Here is a 17865-nt window from a genome sequence, read left to right on the forward strand (position 1 = left end):
TCTCTGCGTTGTTTGCTTAAAGGAATTTCTGTTAGAAATATTCTAAATATAGAAATAAATATATTAGACATCCCTTATATTGGAAATAAATTGATCCAATTAAGAAGGATGGGAGAGTCCACTAGGCATAAATGGGTTAAAGACTAGCCTTAGCCCGTATTCACTTAAGAATTGAATAGCATTTTTCTGCATTTCATCGTTGTATGAACTGCCGGGAAAATTACGCCTAATTTGCATAAGCGCCAACGGTGTTTATGCATAAATTAGGTGTATTTTTCCTGACAGTTCATACACCGATAAAATGCAGAAAAATGCTATTTAATTCTTATAATTACAACACAAAATGATCTTCAAGCTGAAATTCTATCGTGGTAAGGGTCATACAAGTCCTTTTTAATCTAGCGTATGAATCTATTTTCAGTTTCGGTTTCATCTCCGTGAATTGGGGATATCGTTGAAGTTCGCGCAAAAAATATAACGTCATTTCGCTATTGAACAATAAAAAAACAACGCCATTAAGTTTCGCGCAAACATAACGTCATTTTGGCAACTTGTTTATGACCAGAAAGTAGCGTCAAGAATAGTCATGTTTAAATTTGCATACGAAGTGGGTTCATCGGAAAATGAAAATCCAGTCACGTGAACAAATTATCCAACCAGAATGCAGCATTCATATGAAAGTGACAGAAGTTGTAATTATAAACGTGTTAAGTCGAAATTATGGACTCAGACTTAGATTTTCCAAATTCAAAAAATAATTTTCTATAGATATCACATCATGTTAAATGAATAAAAAGTTATGTTTGTGATAATCTCTGTTTATTTAAAGTGAGTGTTTTATCAAGCGAATTATGGATACAAGGATATTTCGATTCTTTTTAAAGACGGTGTCTATAATTTAGACTTAAACGTTTGTGAATATGAGCTTTGTTTTCATATACACTTATTAAACACCAATAACTGAAAGCGGGGTTACTGTTTTCACCAGGTATGGAAATGGGGTTTAATTTTCGAATTCTAATGCATACATTGCACATGCAATGAACCTTGTCAATCGTAATCTATCTGGCACTTGCTTATAAGGTCTTCAAAAAAGTCAATATTGATATTTCATCTATATGATTTATATCGAGGTTTAATGGATACCAGTAGATCATCTTGTGCGTAAGAATAATGTCGAATAAGTATGGTAGATGTAGTAACCTTTCAAAAGTTCAGACGAAAACATCGTAAACCCAGCCGTTGGCCGCCATTTTGAATACCAGTTAATATTTTTCTCACTAACGCCACACAAGTTACTTGCGTTCGATCTACCCCCTGTTACTTGTGGTGTTTGCAAACTTAGGAAACGCAAGATATCATGCAAGCTTAGTGTGATTGTACTTCCTTACAACTTGCCACAAAATCGACTTTTCGCACCTACAAAATAGTATATGGGTAAACGGTGTAACATGACGGGTTTGATTTACAAGGTATAATATAGAAACGGTGTAACATGACGGGTTTGATTTACAAGGTATAATATAGAAACGGTGTAACATGACGGGTTTGATTTACAAGGTATAATATAGTTGATGTGTGGTATAGTCTCAAAGTGTTAAGTTAAAGAATACTAGCACCTATGTTTAAACCTATTTTTTAAGGTCGATTGCATTGAAAGCATGAAACTTATTAAACCGCTAACAAGCCCCGTGTTTCCTGTGTAGATGTACTTGGTATCTTTGGCGGAGATCTAATAAACGATTTAACAAAGGTGATCGAACCCATGACCTCCCAGTCGTATGACTGATACCATACACACTGCATCACGATCACCTCGTACTTGAATTTTGGAAAAATAGCGTGTGACATTGTCGTACATATCATATTGGCGTATATTGATATATATGTTCCCTATAATTGCCTCAAAATAGAACCCGCACGTACTAATTCATCGAATATATTTAAAATGATAATATAAAAATAACTTTTCAATATAAATATTTATATTATCTAATTATTTAAAATGCCAATATTGTTTTTTCATGAACCTGCCTTAATATGGGAACCCCAATAACATTATTAAATATCACTATCCAATTGTATACGTTTCTTTGGTGGTTAGAGCAGTTTCCGTGTAAATATTAGATTCTCTCTTTAGGTTGCATATGTCTACGTGTAAGTTGTAAAAGTTTTCACTTTTGTTTTAGGGTGTGCCATGGTGGTTGTAGACCTTGTCATCGTGATTGTATCCGTTTCCATGGTGGTTGTCAAAGTTGCCACGGTAGTTTGAGATGTTACCATCTTAGTTGGACACGTCGAATTTGCGATTGTACATGTTTCCGTGATGGTTGTAGACTTCTAAGGGGTGTATTGACAAGTTTCCGTGGTGCATGGTTATTGTAGTTCCCGTGATGGTTGGAGAGATTAAAATGTTGTTTTTACAAGAATTCATGGTGATTACTGATGTCTCCGTTTTGGTTGCAGAAGTGTCCGTGTTGGTTTTTGAGAAGTTTGGATGGTGATTATAGACGTGTTCGTGGCGGATGTAGACGATTTTGTGGTGGCGGTTGCAGTTTTCGTGTTGGTTTGACATTTTCGTAGGTTGTGGCTCAATGTTTGCAGGGATATAACAGGCATATCCGGTTTAAAGGGACATTTTCACGTTTTGAAAATTGACAAAATAAAAAAAATGTTTCAGATTCGCAAATATCTTTGTAATTATTTGTGAGAAAACAGTAATACTGAACATTTACCATGCTCTAAAATATTCATTTTATGCATCTTTTGACGATTTAAAAAAACTGAAAAATATAAAGCGATGCAACGAGAAACGATTGAATAATTTGGAGAGTTCTGTTATTTTCGTCATATTTTGTTACACTATGAGGATTGCTTATGTAAAGTATAAAATACAATAATCATATTATGAGCACGGATGGCAGATTGGTTTAAGCGATTGACTTTTTCTTCAGGGGTCAGTGGTTGAGGGTTACTTTTTCTTCTTTCTTAAATTTCATTCTTGTTTTTTACTAGAGCTTTTTGGATCCAATGTTAACAATTATCAGTATAAAGCATTTACTGACAAACTTCAATACATGCTAAAATCTGTGAGAAGCTAGGTCCCTTTAAGGTACCGTGTTTTCCGACTTCAATAGTTTTACCCAGCCCACACGACTAAGTTCGTACTTTTGACATGATATAATTCACTCTGTTCAACCGGTATATTTAAAACCAAATCGCCTTTTTTATAGATCACCTCATGAATTTGAATACACTCATTATTATCAATTGAAGTAAAAAGCACATTTTTCGGCTTTGTACTTAGAATGTATATAATATTAAATAGGATTCAATGGATGCATTGAAAGCGTTCAATTGAAATCGATTGATTATCCAGTTTCTAAACGAATATCTATCGGTGCTGATCGGAATGTGGTTATTTATACGACTTTAATAAAAGGTTTAGATCACACATTTCGGATTGAATGTGATAGGTACCGGTATACTAAATAAAATCTAATAATGATTTGGGAAGATGTACTGCATAATTAATGTAGCAGTGTCGTGTATATGTGTTGTTTGTGATAACGTGAATGCAAGTTTATGGTGCAGTGTCTAAATCAGCCACAGTTGGAAGGTACTTTGAAGATAATTTTTTGACAGGTAAACGATAAGCAAAGAAAAACACGCATCTTAAGTTAGGTTCAATAATTTAGCACCGGAAAATTATCATAAAAAGTAAAGGCTACATATTCTAAAAATGAGTGTAAAAGTGTCGAAATCCGCCACCCATATTTTAAAAGTTCAAACTTTTAAAGAATAATATATGTGCCTGTAATCTTCTTTTAAAAACTATTTTATGTGGAGTTAAAAACATTTTAATTTTGACGTAAGTTTTAAAGTATTTTTTTAAAGAGCGTTGTGTATTATAAAAGGTTGTGAAACGTGATGAGCTTTTTCCACTTAGTTCAAAAGCTAGTTCATTCGGAGGGCTCAGAAACTTAACAAGTAATGCGCATTCTTGAACGCCGTGATGTTAACCCATTTATGCCTAGTGGACTCTCCCATCCTTCTAAATTGGATCAATTTATTTCCAAAATTAGGGATGTCTAGTATATTTATTTCTATATTTAGAATTTTTCTTACAGAAATTCCTGCATGTAAGCAAACAGCACAGACCCTAATGAGACGCCGCATCATGCGGCATCTCATCTTGGTCTACGCTGTTTGCCTAGGCCTTTTTTCTAGACGCTAGGTATAAATGGGTTAATTAAGTGATTTATAAAAAAATGCATGCGTGCTTCTGCAACTGACATGATTGTATTTTATCACCGGTACAACGCAGGACCTCAAAATAGCGCATACGCTTTGTTTCTGTTTAGCTCACCCGTGTAACATATTGCATCTAGAGAACCATAGGATCAATAAAATTAGGTAATAACACAAACAAATTAATTCAATATTAACATAATTGTTTTACTAAGACAACAAATGTTAGTGCTGTTCATGAAAGCGTCTGAATTGGTCGGAACCAACAAAACCATAACCGCCGTGTTTGAACTGCTTATTTGAATGAGATGGCGGAATAAGGCAATTCACCGGATTATTTTTTGCCATTTCTGTCTTACCAAGTGTTTTCACATTTGCTCATTTTCAATAAAATGTGAAGAATATTTTTAAACCAGTTGGTCCGAATAAAAAACTTACGAAATCTCAATATTGAAACATTATTAGGATGTTGCGCTCCGTTTTGCAACGATCGAAACCGAGAGTTGAATGTAAACTGAATATCATCCATGTTGATATTGGGCTTTGTTTTTACGGATAACTATATTTTATTTCAGTATAAGAGGTGAACAGTGAGAATGCAGCAACCGGCATATAAGTTCGACGAGGATTCAATAAAGTGCCCAATGTGTTCGAAGCATTTCGTGAATCCCCGTTTACTTCCGTGTCTTCATTCGTTCTGCAAGAACTGTCTCATCACGCACATCCAAAATGGCGGACAAAATTCAGACCGGAAGTTGAAAGACCCGCGCGCTAGTCCAACAAAGGTGACTAATACTACGGGTGATCATTCTCCCCAAACTTCTGAAAAAGAAGGGAGCACTTTGAAAGCTGGAAGTAGCGAAAAGGGAAAACCAGGCCCGCGCAGCAAATCTCCGCAGATTTCTGCATCTGGGACGCAGGAAAATCATGCAAAGGAAGATAAACCCCCAAACCTACTTTCTAAGCCTACCGAAACGCGCGACTCTAACAATAGAGGTTTGCAAAATACAAAAGCCTCTGGTGCGCTGCAGCCAACTGGGACAAAATATACCACGGGCGACAAGGGATTTCCGTGTCCCTGTTGCAAAAAGTTCACGACAACTCCACAGCTCCCGAAGACGAGTCCTGATAAATGGTCTGACTTGTTTCCAGAGAACAATATGTTGGCGGACCTTGTCGATTTACATTCCCTGAAACTCGGTACTCGAGTATGCGATCCGTGCAAGCGGAACCAGACAACCAGCCAGGTGACATCGTATTGCAAGAACTGCCACGATGCCCTGTGTGCCTCCTGCGCGTTGACGCACAAGGGCCTTCGGTCGTGCCGCACTCATAAGGTCCTTAGCACGGCACAATTCGCAGAGGCGATAAACTCGCTGAAAGTTGAAGAAGAGTTTTGTTCGACACACGAAGGGAAATTGCTCGAAAAGTTCTGCCAGAGTCACGCCGTGCTGTGTTGTACCCAGTGCATTACCGACAGCCACCGCCACTGCGAGAAGACGGCCTCTGTCGCAGATGTTGTCCAGAAGGCACACGATATCGGGGAAGTCACGTCTTTACAGACAGTCCTCGATAAGTACAGGGACCATGTGGATGTCGTCTTGAAAGACAGAACGGGACTGGTCAAAAGGTTGGACGCAAAGAAAGGAAAACTGTTGAACGAGTTCGTGAAAGTTAAGAGCCATATTGTATCTCAGCTCGAGAAAATGGAAAAGGACCTGAAAACGATTCTGGATGCTACGCACAAACAACAGGCGATGAAAATACAACAGGAGGCCAGCAAGTGTCGGGATATACAGTCAGGTATTGTGAACACACGCCGATACCTACAAATAGCCGACCAGCACGGTTCCAATTCGCAGATCATCGCCACGATTGAAAAGGTCAAGGCCGAATGCGAATACTACGAGGAGAGTATAAACATCCTCTGCTCCCGTTTGCGAGTGGTCGACTATGACATCGCACTAGACAACTCCTTGCAACAGGTCATGAAGAGACTCAACCAGTTTGGGCGCATTGACGTCAATACGACCCCGACTAATCTTCCTGCGCCGCCCAAACTTGCGGCGACACTGGGGCTGCAGAGTTTTAGTACGAAAGCAAAGGCCGTCAAGCCAATGTATACGTTGTCTGGACGAAATGCCAACGAAATTGGAGAGTTCTGCGCTCGCTTTGAAGACGATGATCAAGATTGCTGGTTAACGGGGGCGCTTTTTCTTGCAGACGGCCATATACTACTGGCGGACAGGACAAACCGGAAGTTGAAATTATTTACGAGTAGTTTTAGCCCTGTGATGCAGCTGGCGTTGTCTTCAAAACCATGGGATGTGACGGGAACGTCCGACAGGGAGGTGGCCGTATCGCTACCAGCTGAGTGCAGGATCCAGTTTGTAGCCGTCGAAGGCAGCAGCCTGGTTCCCATTCGAACGATATCAACTGACGAGCCGTGTTTCGGAGTTTGCTACGCGGACGGCAAAATCCTCACGGTGACGTATGACGGTGATCCGCCAAACTTAAAGGTTCTGTCCACCACGGGCAAGGAACTTACCTACGTTTGCGTAGACGACGACGGGTTTCCGCTGTTTTCGAAACCCGTTTACGTTACATGCACGCCAAAAGCGGAACAGATTTACGTCTCGGATGAGCGACTTGGCTGTGTTGTAATCCTAAAGGAAACTGGTGAACTGAATTTCGCTTATTCCGCAATGGACTTGGGGAACGCCGCTGGGTTGGCTATTGACACGGAGGGCAATATTTACGTTTGCGGAGCCAATTCGAACAGCGTTCATGTGGTGTCACCGAGTGGCGAGCGCGTCAAAGTGCTTGTGACGGGCGATAACATTTCGTACCCTCGTGCTGTCGCGTACAACGCGCGAGAAAAGAAACTCCTCGTCACCCAGGGCGACCAAGACTACGTGAAAGTGTATAATCTTGCTTAACATCAGAAAAATTCGTGTTGATATATTGTTATATGTAAATAACTATCTTTGAACTCATACTAGCTGTGAGCAGCTTTGACTTCGTGTGCATCAACACACACCGTAATACTGTTTACATCCGTTGTGTACCGGTAATGCTTCGAAGGGAGATTAAGATACTTAGAAAATATAAATAACGTCCACATATTGATTTTATATTTATCATATTTATAAAACACACATCAGTATATATATATACACATGCACTTATTGTTATTAAAAATAAACTATTAATTTTATTGTCCGTTTAATTTTTGAATTGCAGATAATGTTTGTATTTAATGGTCGTTATCATGGCAGTGTTCTTTGATGTAAAAGCAAATTAGAATCATAAAGCAATTGCATTAACTTTAATATTGAAGCCTTATAAAATCTCCTAGTCTTACTTTCGAAGTGCATGCCGCATGCACGAGTCAGACATGTCGTTACCGCGACTTTTCATGACGTTCCGACGAATCAGCTATGTCGTTAACATGTGCACAACTGGCTGACTGAAAGTTTTCTCATTCACACGACCTACAACATGTACATTTAAGTCACTGGGACGAAGATGTTAGAAGTATAAAGAGTTAATAAGTCATGTTACTGAGATAAATAAAACATGCACATGCAACATCTGTGCCACCGTATATTTTTGTGTAAATTGGACCGTTAATATGCACAGTTTTCCGTATTAATAAATGTCTGAAAATTTCTCAACTTCAATGACTATGACACCATTTGTTGAAAGACAACAACAAGCAAACACTGTACAGTCGTGCTGTCGTGAGAGTTGGGGCTGTCGGGTTAACGGGTGTTCATACGGAGGAAAATATTTCGGCGAAGCATGACTTCGTTCACAATGAATGGATTTTCAAACACTTAGGTGGAACTGATAAGCATGAATAAGGCTCTATGTCTAAGGTCGCATTCAAGTTCATATGCAAATAAAAAAAAAATTGGTCTTCATCAGTCATTTTAAAGTAAAACGTGGTGTATCATGGATGGGTTTTCAAACCATTTGGTGCGATGATGAGAAAGATATAAAGAATTGTCGCGCGTATTAACCAGGTCCTTAGATAAAAAGGTCTAGGTCGAAAATCAAGGTAAATGGTCAAATTTGTGAAAAGTTTGATTTAACAGTTTTAACGGACTGTATACACTGCGTGCAGCGTGTTTAGATAAACCACTGTCTCAGTGCCCAGCGCAAAATTAAAGTTACAGCTCAAGATCACGTATCATGTATATGAAACAAACCCGAACCACTTTGTCGTTGACGTTTAATTCTCCAGCATTGCTGGACTTTGAAATACATCTACAGAAAGAACACAGTTAAGCCTAACTATAGTTACCGGTATATGTTAGAACCTTTACATAATTTACAAGCCTATTGAAGCGGTGAAGCACTCACAAGAATTCAGTCGCTATGTCAAAGATAAAGCTCATATTCAAATTAAAGGGTAAACATGGATGAATGAATGGAGACTGTATTCAATCTTTACCTGAAAAAAATGACGGTGTATCGTACTTTATGACAATGTCATACTTAAGTTATCCCCTAATTTCTTAAAAAGCCACAGCTGCGCTTAACACGGTCTCATATGTCATTTTCCTTTTAATATTTTCAAATTTTATGCAAAAACGGTCAATTATATATAGCTAATATGGTATTATTTTACACTTAGGATGACAGCGATATTTAAAAATAAGCCATTTGAAAAACTCATAAATTATATAATACAGCTAAACATTTATATTCAGATTCACTTAAATGAACCTTTTGAAAAAAAAAAAGCAAAACGAGTGCACATGGGCTGGTGTTATTTTAATATTTATTAGTAGTGGCGTGTAACCGTTAGTATATTTGGCTCCCGCGTCACGATACTCTAGGGCGAACGGGATTAAGGGCGAAACGACCCGAGACCGACAGTTATTCTGAAATGTCAAACTTCACTGAGTGTCCAATATTTCCTGATAACCCAAGTCGCTGCGTAAGTATTTTTTGTATATAATCCGAATTTATGTATAATGGTTATAATCCATACATTGTTTATTACAATCCCAAAGGTTTCTTTAATAACTCATAAAAAAACAATCTCATGTCAGTATATGATTGTCACTATATGTCACTTCCCAGTCAAGTCTGGCTGCATTTGTCATGATTTGAGTCATTTCGTAATTGTTAATTTCGAAAGAACCATTTTTTTGTCATTATGGCTTGTATTATTTATCAGTTACAAAAGCAGACTACTATCTGTAGAATTAGACTCGATTTAACATAAAATAAATTGTATCATTCATTGTGACTTCATGCATTAAAGTTAACTTTAATGTCTGGATATTTGTGGGTATTTCCCTACAATTATGGAGGTTTCATCACACTGCAATTATGCCAGACCAATTTTTTTGTATTCATGTGAGGTGGGGTAACTGAGGTTGTTACAGTAGTAATATATAGCGTGCATTGTAAAGATGTGAATAATATTGTCGTATTAAGAAATACCCGTGATGTACACCTCTGTTCAATTAAAAAAATATTGTATTTTAAGATTAATTATTTGTAATACTTTAATGTTTTAAATGCATTTGAATAAATATATATATAAAGCCAAACATTGTAAATAATTAAATAAGTTTGTATTCTACATAGTTTTAATGCATTTGAGTTGATAAGACAAATAATAAATTAAGTTGTACTTCATTTCAATTATTTTGTTATTAATCAATTTTAATGTATTTATTCGTATTTAACATCCATAACATTTATCTTTGTCACATTCAAAATGGATGTTCATATCATGTACACCAATATACTGTATATCAGTGTGACTAAATCTCCATCCCCCCATTACAAAAACACAAGTTTGAGGAAACTTAAGTGTTACCAGACCTCCATCACACTTTCCCTTTGCTTTATACTGTCCAACAAATACAATTATATGTACATTATATATGTATCTATTTATACTTATTTATCATTATCAAGATTTACCATGATTTAAATTGCAGCATCTCTTAGTTGTATTGCAAATTAACAAAAGCATCCAACAACCAGTCATATATGTTTTATTTATTGATCTCTTATCCAGTTTTCACTACAAGGTACATGTAGAATGAAAAACTACTTAGATTGTTGAATCTGTGTATATAAGATTTGATAAAAAACTTATTTTCATTAGTACAAATTTTAAAAGTGACTTCAGTATGATAATAATTGTGATGTCATGTAGCAGTAATGGCTTTTTGAGGGAAAATTAGAATTCAAATAGCAAACTGTCATATTTGTGTGTTTCAGACCAACCTGATTGCTGTGAGAAGAACATCTGCAGCAATATCACTGATAGGATGGTAATCATCGTTGTTGCTGACATTCTTGTTTATCTGATTTTGGGGAAAGGGCCTGGCCTTTTTAGAGGGGAAAAAAATCATGTGAAATGCCGTATTTTGGGGAAAAAACACACGAAACGCCGGATTTTGGGGAAAATAAGGAAAGTCTTAAATAATCAATTTAAAATATTTTACTTTTTTTTTAAAACAAATTCAAGGCAACAGATAATTTAATTATGTAATAATGTATGTTCTATTGTCTGCACTGGATCAGGTTAACTTATGTATTTAAAGTTTAAAAAAAGGACTTTTTTATGTCCCCCCCTATAGTAGTGGGGGACATATTGTTTTTGCCCTGTCTGTTGGTCTGTTGGTCTGTCTGTTTGCGCCAACTTTAACATTTTGCAATAACTTTTGCTATATTGAAGATAGCAACTTCATATTTGGCATGCATGTGTATCTTATAGAGCTGCACATTTTGAATGGTGAAAGGTCAAGGTCAAATTCATCCTTCAAGGTCAGAGGTCAAATATATGTGGCCAAAATCACTCATTTTATGAATACTTTTTTAATATTGAAGAGAGCAACTTGATATTTGGCATGCATGTGTATCTCATGGAGCTGCACATTTTGAGTGGTGAAAGGTCAAGGTCAAGGTCATCCTTCAAGGTCAGAGGCCAAATATATGTGGCCCAAATCGCTTATTTAATGAATACTTTTGCAATATTGAAGATAGCAACTTGATATTTGGCATGCATGTGCATCTCATGGAGCTGCACATTTTGAGTGGTAAAAGGTCAAGGTCAAGGTCATCCTTTAAGGTCAGAGGTCAAATATATGTGGCCCAAATCGCTTATTTTATGAATACTTTTGATATATTGAAGATAGCAACTTGATATTTGGCATGCATGTGTATCTCATGGAGCTGCACATTTTGAGTGGTGAAAGGTCAAGGTCAAGGTCATCCTTCACAAGGTCATCCTTCAAGGTCAAACATCATATAGGGGGACATTGTGTTTCACAAACACATCTTGTTTTTTTATTGAGAGGGGGGGGGGAATGAAGTCTGGGAGAAAATTTACCTGCTGAGGGGGAAAAAAAATCCGAAGGGCCATTTTTCGGGGGGTCACAAAGAAGGAAAAAAAACCTGTATACACTAACCTGGTTAACTCGCGGGTCGGGTTGAGTCGCGGTATTTCATTAGCGCCCTCTGGATTTTGTTTATTAACAAACCTGCGTGACCTACTTGTCAAATCTGACAGAAAACATCTTTCGCTATATGTTGGAATCGATTTTTGGCAATTACATGTCGTAAAACTCAGATTTTAACAAGATTTGAATTTTTATAGTTCTTTTAATTGTTGTAACGAAAAAATACGTTGCCTGAAAATAACTGTGCTATTTATTTTATTTGATGTCTTAAATTCCATATATTTAAATTGTTATTTACTTTATAGATTGTTACTCTGAAGGGTATGTCAGAGCTTTGATAATTCATGTTTAATTTAAAATTGGTGCTGTTTAATCTATTTACCACGAATCTACCGGGAGAAAAAATAAACAACAATGGCAGACAGTGGTGTTGGATTTGTTTCTACGGCAGTTAATGTTGAAGGATTTTCGCCATAAAAGGCAGTTGTCCAATAAAGTTAAGTTAAATATGATTGTCCTTTAAATCATTTACCGGATATATGAAGATCATTTCTAGACACAAGTGAATATTCCTCAAGTACCGCGAGTCAACCGTGTTGCAGTATATCATGGACGAACCATCTTTCGAACCTCTTAATTTTTGACACGTCAATTTGACTCAAATATAATATTGGAAATAGTGAAACATATTAATTAGTACTCTATTTGATAACTAACTTGTTTCTACATGGCTGGCAACTTTAATTGCTATGTAAATCCTTTTGTGATGCCGCCAAAACAACGAGTACCTGCTTTCAAGCCTTCAGTGTACACCATTAAAAATGAAGTAGTCACATGTTTAGACCATAGTCACGTGGCTTATTGCAGCAGCCAAAATGTGTAAATTGTCAGGCAAAGTTGAGAACAAAAATTAGACCATGTTTTTATAGTTTTTTTAAAGGAAAATCCTTGTACATGTAAAAAGCATAAAGAAATACGATGATATTTATGTGTTTTATGATTATTCTACTTACTCTAACTGTTTTTGACGCATTTTCGTTGATTTGCCGCTACATACCAGTCGTCGTAAACAAATAACTTATACACAAAAAACGGTGACGCAGTGCGCATGCGCGCATGCGAATAAATGGTAAACAAATGAAGGGTTCGAAAAGAGGTGAGGTTCGAGAAGAGGTACTTTAACGATATATCATGGACGAACCATCTTTCGAACCTCTTAATTTTTGACACGTCAAATATAGTGAAGATTAAGATTGAAAATAGTGAAACATATTAATAGGAACCCTTTTTGATAAATAACTTGTTCCTACATGGCTGGCAACTTTAATTGTTATGTTAATCCTCTTTCGATAACATAGTTTTTGCAAGTTTCCAGCACCTCCATATCATGTAAACTTTCAATGCCGCTCAAACAACGAGAACCTGCTTTTGAACCCTTCAGTGTACACCATAAAAAATTAATTCGCCCCTTGATTTGACCATGGTCACGTGACTTATAACAGCAGCCGAATTGTTTAAATTGTCAAGCAAAGTTGAGAACGAAAATAAGACCATGTTTTCATAAGTTTTTTTAATGAAAATCATTACATAATGTATAAAACATTAAGGAAAACTATGATTTTTTACGTGTTTTATTATAAATCTACTTATTCTTCAGGTTTTTGACACATTTTCATTGATTTGCCACTACGTGTGAGTCGGTGTAAACAAATTACTTATAACAAAAAAACGGCGAAGAAGTATTTGTGCGCGCAGGCAAATGAAATGTACACAAATGAAGGGTTCGAAAAGAGGTGAGGTTCGAGAAGAGGTACTTTAACGATACTTTTGACTAATGTTTATTGGAACAAAACAAAGGATAGTTATAGTTCAAGATACATGCAGAATCATTCATACATGTTAGAAGTTTTCTGGTCAAAATCAAGATATTTCTTGAAAAATATTGTGTCATTTGACCTCATGGAGGGACACCTGAAAACTTGATGTAATTTCAGTCAGTACTGCATGCTCATCATAAAGCACTAACATTTTTAATCAAATTCTATCCAATATTGACGATAAATGTGTTCAAGAATTTATTGAACACCAACATTTTCCAGAAGTATACAGTTAAGGGATATGTTGGATATGATTCTATTTCTATTTGAAGAATTGATGTTATTGACGTCAAATCCGGATGCAGGTAACATCTGTCAACTTGTTACACGATGTACACACATCAGACACTGTTCTTATTTGATTGTGCATCCAAATTCCAATTAACAAGTGGATTTGAATTTAGATTGAATGCAACATGTATAAACTTTTTTTTTACTGAAAATGTGAAAAAAGTTCTTTTAAAGATAAAATGCCTTTGCCTCTATTTAATTTAAATAACTCATTTTGGAAGCTACTTCAAACTTGACTATCTTAAACACGATTCATGTGATACACAATGTATTACCGTTAGTACCAATTTGAAAGAAAACACAAAAGCAATCAGCTTTTGTCAGATGCCATCTGAAACTTATGATAAACCCTATGACTGAGGTCATACACAGTAGCATGAAAACGTCACACAATAAATAGATCCGGGGGCCGTTTTATAAAAGATCATACAACAATTTTAACTTACAAGAGAATTTTGTAATCTTAATAAGTAGACGAACTAGCTCGCCATGCTTATCAAATATAAACGGTGCTTGAGATGCCAATGTAATGAATTAACTACTGCAAATTTGTAATCATATGATAAGGACTTAAGCAATTATATATCTTTGAAGAATGTATCGTATGGTAAATTGGTACTGCGATGTTTATTGAAACGGTCACCTGGCTGGTAAGTTGTAAACAACAACAGTTTGGCTAGCATATTTCATAAGTAGCTGTAATTAGGAATTAGTGCTGGTAAGTTTTGGCCAAGCAAAGCATGAATGGCTGCTTTTATGACAAATTATTGAACAAGCATAGTTTTTTTAATGTCAAGACAATGGCCTTTTTCAACACAGTGGAAATAGTCATTCAAAAGTTCAACTGCATAAATAAGGGGTGTATGGCAAGAATGTGTATAATAATGTATACTCAAACTTACTAAACAAGCATAAGTAAATGCAAAAAAACTACAGTCCATCTGGTAAAAGTACTCACCTCTATTCTATGTATGTATATGTACAGTAACTGATGATTATTTTATGTTTATTACTAATACAAATGGTATATACTGCTATTTTAATGTTTTTAAAATTTCAAAAAATATAATTATTATATATGACATCAAAATAGTGTACATCCTTTTTTCTTTCAGTATATTCAGCATATTTGTCATCTGGTTGTACAAAAGATACATGGCCTTTTCTCAAGTAAGTTTACTAATGCGTTTTACATTTGCCCGCGAGGCTATTGATTGACATCACCTGATCAATCATGCATACAACTACCTCTATCCTAAATTTAACATCCCATGCATGATACAGGTTTACAAAACAAGACATTTACAAAATGCATGGAAAGTATCTATGAATGTGTCTTTTTGCTCACCTCTCTATTACTCGTGACATTTGTTATAAATTCCTGTTGTTGTTTTTTATTATTTGTATTGAACACTTTAAAGATCTGTGTCGGCTATATAGCAACTCAAATTATTGAGCTGTTTTTTGCATGATGCTGTTTTTTCAACACAATTTTGTAATTATATTTTAATTTGTAGAATACTGCTACTAGAAATGAGGTAACTTAAAATCTGTTGCCTGGAATGCTTATTCTTTTTAGCTCACATGAACTCAATGTGATCATGCTTGATTTTTGTGATCGCCGCTTGTCTGTCTTGCTAACACTCTAGAGACCCACATTAATTTTATTCTCCAATCATCATGAAACTTGGTACTTACATTTGTCCCTATGATGCCTGAGTTTGAAAAAGGGTCATGTGAGGTGAAAAACTAGGTCACTAGGTCAAATGAAGGAAAAAGGTTGTTAACACTTTAAAAGTCACATTTTAGTCAAATCTTCACGAAACTTGGTCGGAATGTTTGTTCTCATGATGTTTTGGCTGAATACAAAAATTTGTTCGATTGGTTTAAAAACATGGTAACTAGGTGGGTGGGGCAGTATTAAACCTTGTTTATCGGTCACATTTTGAAGAGAGCATTTGTTCACATAATGACTCAGCTCAGATTGAAAATGGTGTCAGTTCTTTAAAACACATGACCACTAAGGGGTGAGGCACTTTTCTTTATTTGACTTAAGTGAAACATTGCTAATGATCTAGGGGTCACATTTTTAGTTCAATCACTTGGTCAAAACATTTGTTCTATTGATATCTTGGCCAAGTTCACAAATGGTTCTGGTTTGTTGAAAAACGTGGTTGCAAGGGTACATGGCAGTTTTCTTTTTATGGCTATATGGAAACCTTGTAAACACTATAGCAGTCTTAATTGTAGCCCAACGTTCAAGAAGCTTATTAAGAACATTTGTTAAACTGATATATTGGCAAAGTTAGACAATGGTTCCAGTTTAAAAACATTGCCAGGGGTCAGGACAGTTTTCTTTACATGGCTATTGTGTAACCTCTTTAATGCTCTATAGGCCACATTTATTGTACAAGTTTTACGAAACTTGGTCAAATTATTTATCTCATTTAAATCTCAGCTGAGTTCGAAACCAAATCATGTGCAGTAAAAAAAACATGGTTACTAAGTCAAATTATGTAACTTGTTTGCTATACAAGTCACAATTTTTGTCCAACCTTCCTGAAACTTGGTTGACAAATTTGTCCTTATGATACCTCAGCCAAGTTTATAAATGGTGGTGCAGGGTGTGGTGCAGTTTTCATTTATGGCTAAAGTGTTAACACTCTAGAAGTCTTCATACAACTATGTCAGATTACTTGTCCTTATGAGAAATCAGCTTTGAAACTGGGTCATGTGATTTTAAAAGTTGGTCACAAAGTCAAATTAAAGAAAAAGCTTGTTAACACTCATATAGTCTTCTCACAAGTCAAATCTTCATGAAACTTGGTTAGAACATTTGTTCTTAGGATATCTCAGTTAAGTTCAAAGACATCATGTGCCTAGAAATTAAAAAATATTTATGTGTTTTTAAGTACTTTTAATATTCAGACTTACTGCTTAACAGAATAGTTCAGTTGCTTCTGGTAACAGCTAAGCACCTTAGGATCCATGGCCCTCTTGTTAAAAACATTTTTGCCACAACATCACATGAATGTACACATGGCAAATAATTGAATTCAGGTCACATGGATGCATTTCGTGAATTCCACTTTTTGCCATACTTTTTACCCGCCATTTCTCTTTTACAGCGCCTGATTATGTACATGGGCATTGCTGGATTGGGAATGAGTATCGCCTTTCTCATGGTTAGTGTTTTGTAGACTATAACCCAAGAGAATTACATGTATACTAGTCTAGCTCTTGAAAAACCCGGGCTTATTGCACATACTTAATGAGTCATCCCAGATTATCCTCTGCAGTCCACACACGCTAATCAGGGACAAATGTTTCCGTTACACGCTAATCAGGGACAAATGTTTCCGTGACACGCTAATCAGGGACAAATGATTCCGTTACACGCTAATCAGGGACAAATGTTTCCGTTACACGCCATTCAGGGACAAATGTTTCCGTTACACGCTAATCAGGGACAAATGTTTCCGTTTTTATGGTATATTTTGTTTAATGGAAGTCTCTCCCGATTGTAAATTCAGTTAAGTCCTAAAGTTTTGTCCCTGATTAGCCTGAGGATTGCACAGGCTAATCTGAGTAAAAACTTGACTCTCGTGCATTAAGCCCTGTTTTCTCAGAGTGAGGGTCATTTGACTGAATAGCAGAAATACTTTTTGTTGGTCTTAAGTTAATTTTTTTACCATGTTTTTAGCTCATCTATTTTTTTTAAAAAAATTATGAGCTATTGTCATCACCTTGGCGTCTGCGTCAACGTTGGCGTCCGGTTAAGTTTTGCGTTTAGGTCCACTTTTCTCAGAAAGTATCAATGCTATTGCATTCAAACTTGGTACACTTACTTACTATCATGAGAGGACTGGGCAGGCAAAGTTAGATAACTCTGGCATGCAATTTGACAGAATTATGTGCCCTTTTTATACTTAGAAAATTGAAAATTTTGGTTAAGTTTTGTGTTTAGGTCCACTTTTCTCAAAAAGTATCAATGCTTGCATTCAAACTTG

At 36.1% G+C, this 17865-nt stretch overlaps 2 protein-coding genes across 23 annotated transcripts in view; both read left to right on the forward strand.

Moving 5' to 3' along the window:
- The window catches only part of LOC127834379 (uncharacterized), a 44227-nt gene extending 36826 nt beyond the window's left edge, over positions 1 to 7401 (forward strand). For all 21 annotated transcript variants that reach the window (XM_052360176.1, XM_052360191.1, XM_052360175.1 and 18 more), the window contains one exon: positions 4827 to 7401. In XM_052360176.1, coding sequence (XP_052216136.1) covers positions 4848 to 7190 — 2343 coding nt within the window. In that variant the 5' untranslated portion in view covers positions 4827 to 4847 and the 3' untranslated portion in view covers positions 7191 to 7401. The remainder of the gene's footprint in view (positions 1 to 4826) is intronic.
- Positions 7402 to 9099: 1698 nt separating this feature from the next.
- LOC127836291 (cyclic AMP receptor-like protein A) overlaps positions 9100 to 17865 on the forward strand; it is a 32984-nt gene continuing 24218 nt past the window's right edge. For both annotated transcript variants that reach the window (XM_052362796.1, XM_052362797.1), the window contains exons 1-4: positions 9100 to 9199; positions 10504 to 10556; positions 14971 to 15025; positions 16984 to 17040. In XM_052362796.1, coding sequence (XP_052218756.1) covers positions 9149 to 9199; positions 10504 to 10556; positions 14971 to 15025; positions 16984 to 17040 — 216 coding nt within the window. In that variant the 5' untranslated portion in view covers positions 9100 to 9148. The remainder of the gene's footprint in view (positions 9200 to 10503; positions 10557 to 14970; positions 15026 to 16983; positions 17041 to 17865) is intronic.

The sequence above is a fragment of the Dreissena polymorpha genome, chromosome 6 (genome assembly GCF_020536995.1).
Source record: "Dreissena polymorpha isolate Duluth1 chromosome 6, UMN_Dpol_1.0, whole genome shotgun sequence".
NCBI lineage: Eukaryota > Metazoa > Mollusca > Bivalvia > Myida > Dreissenidae > Dreissena > Dreissena polymorpha.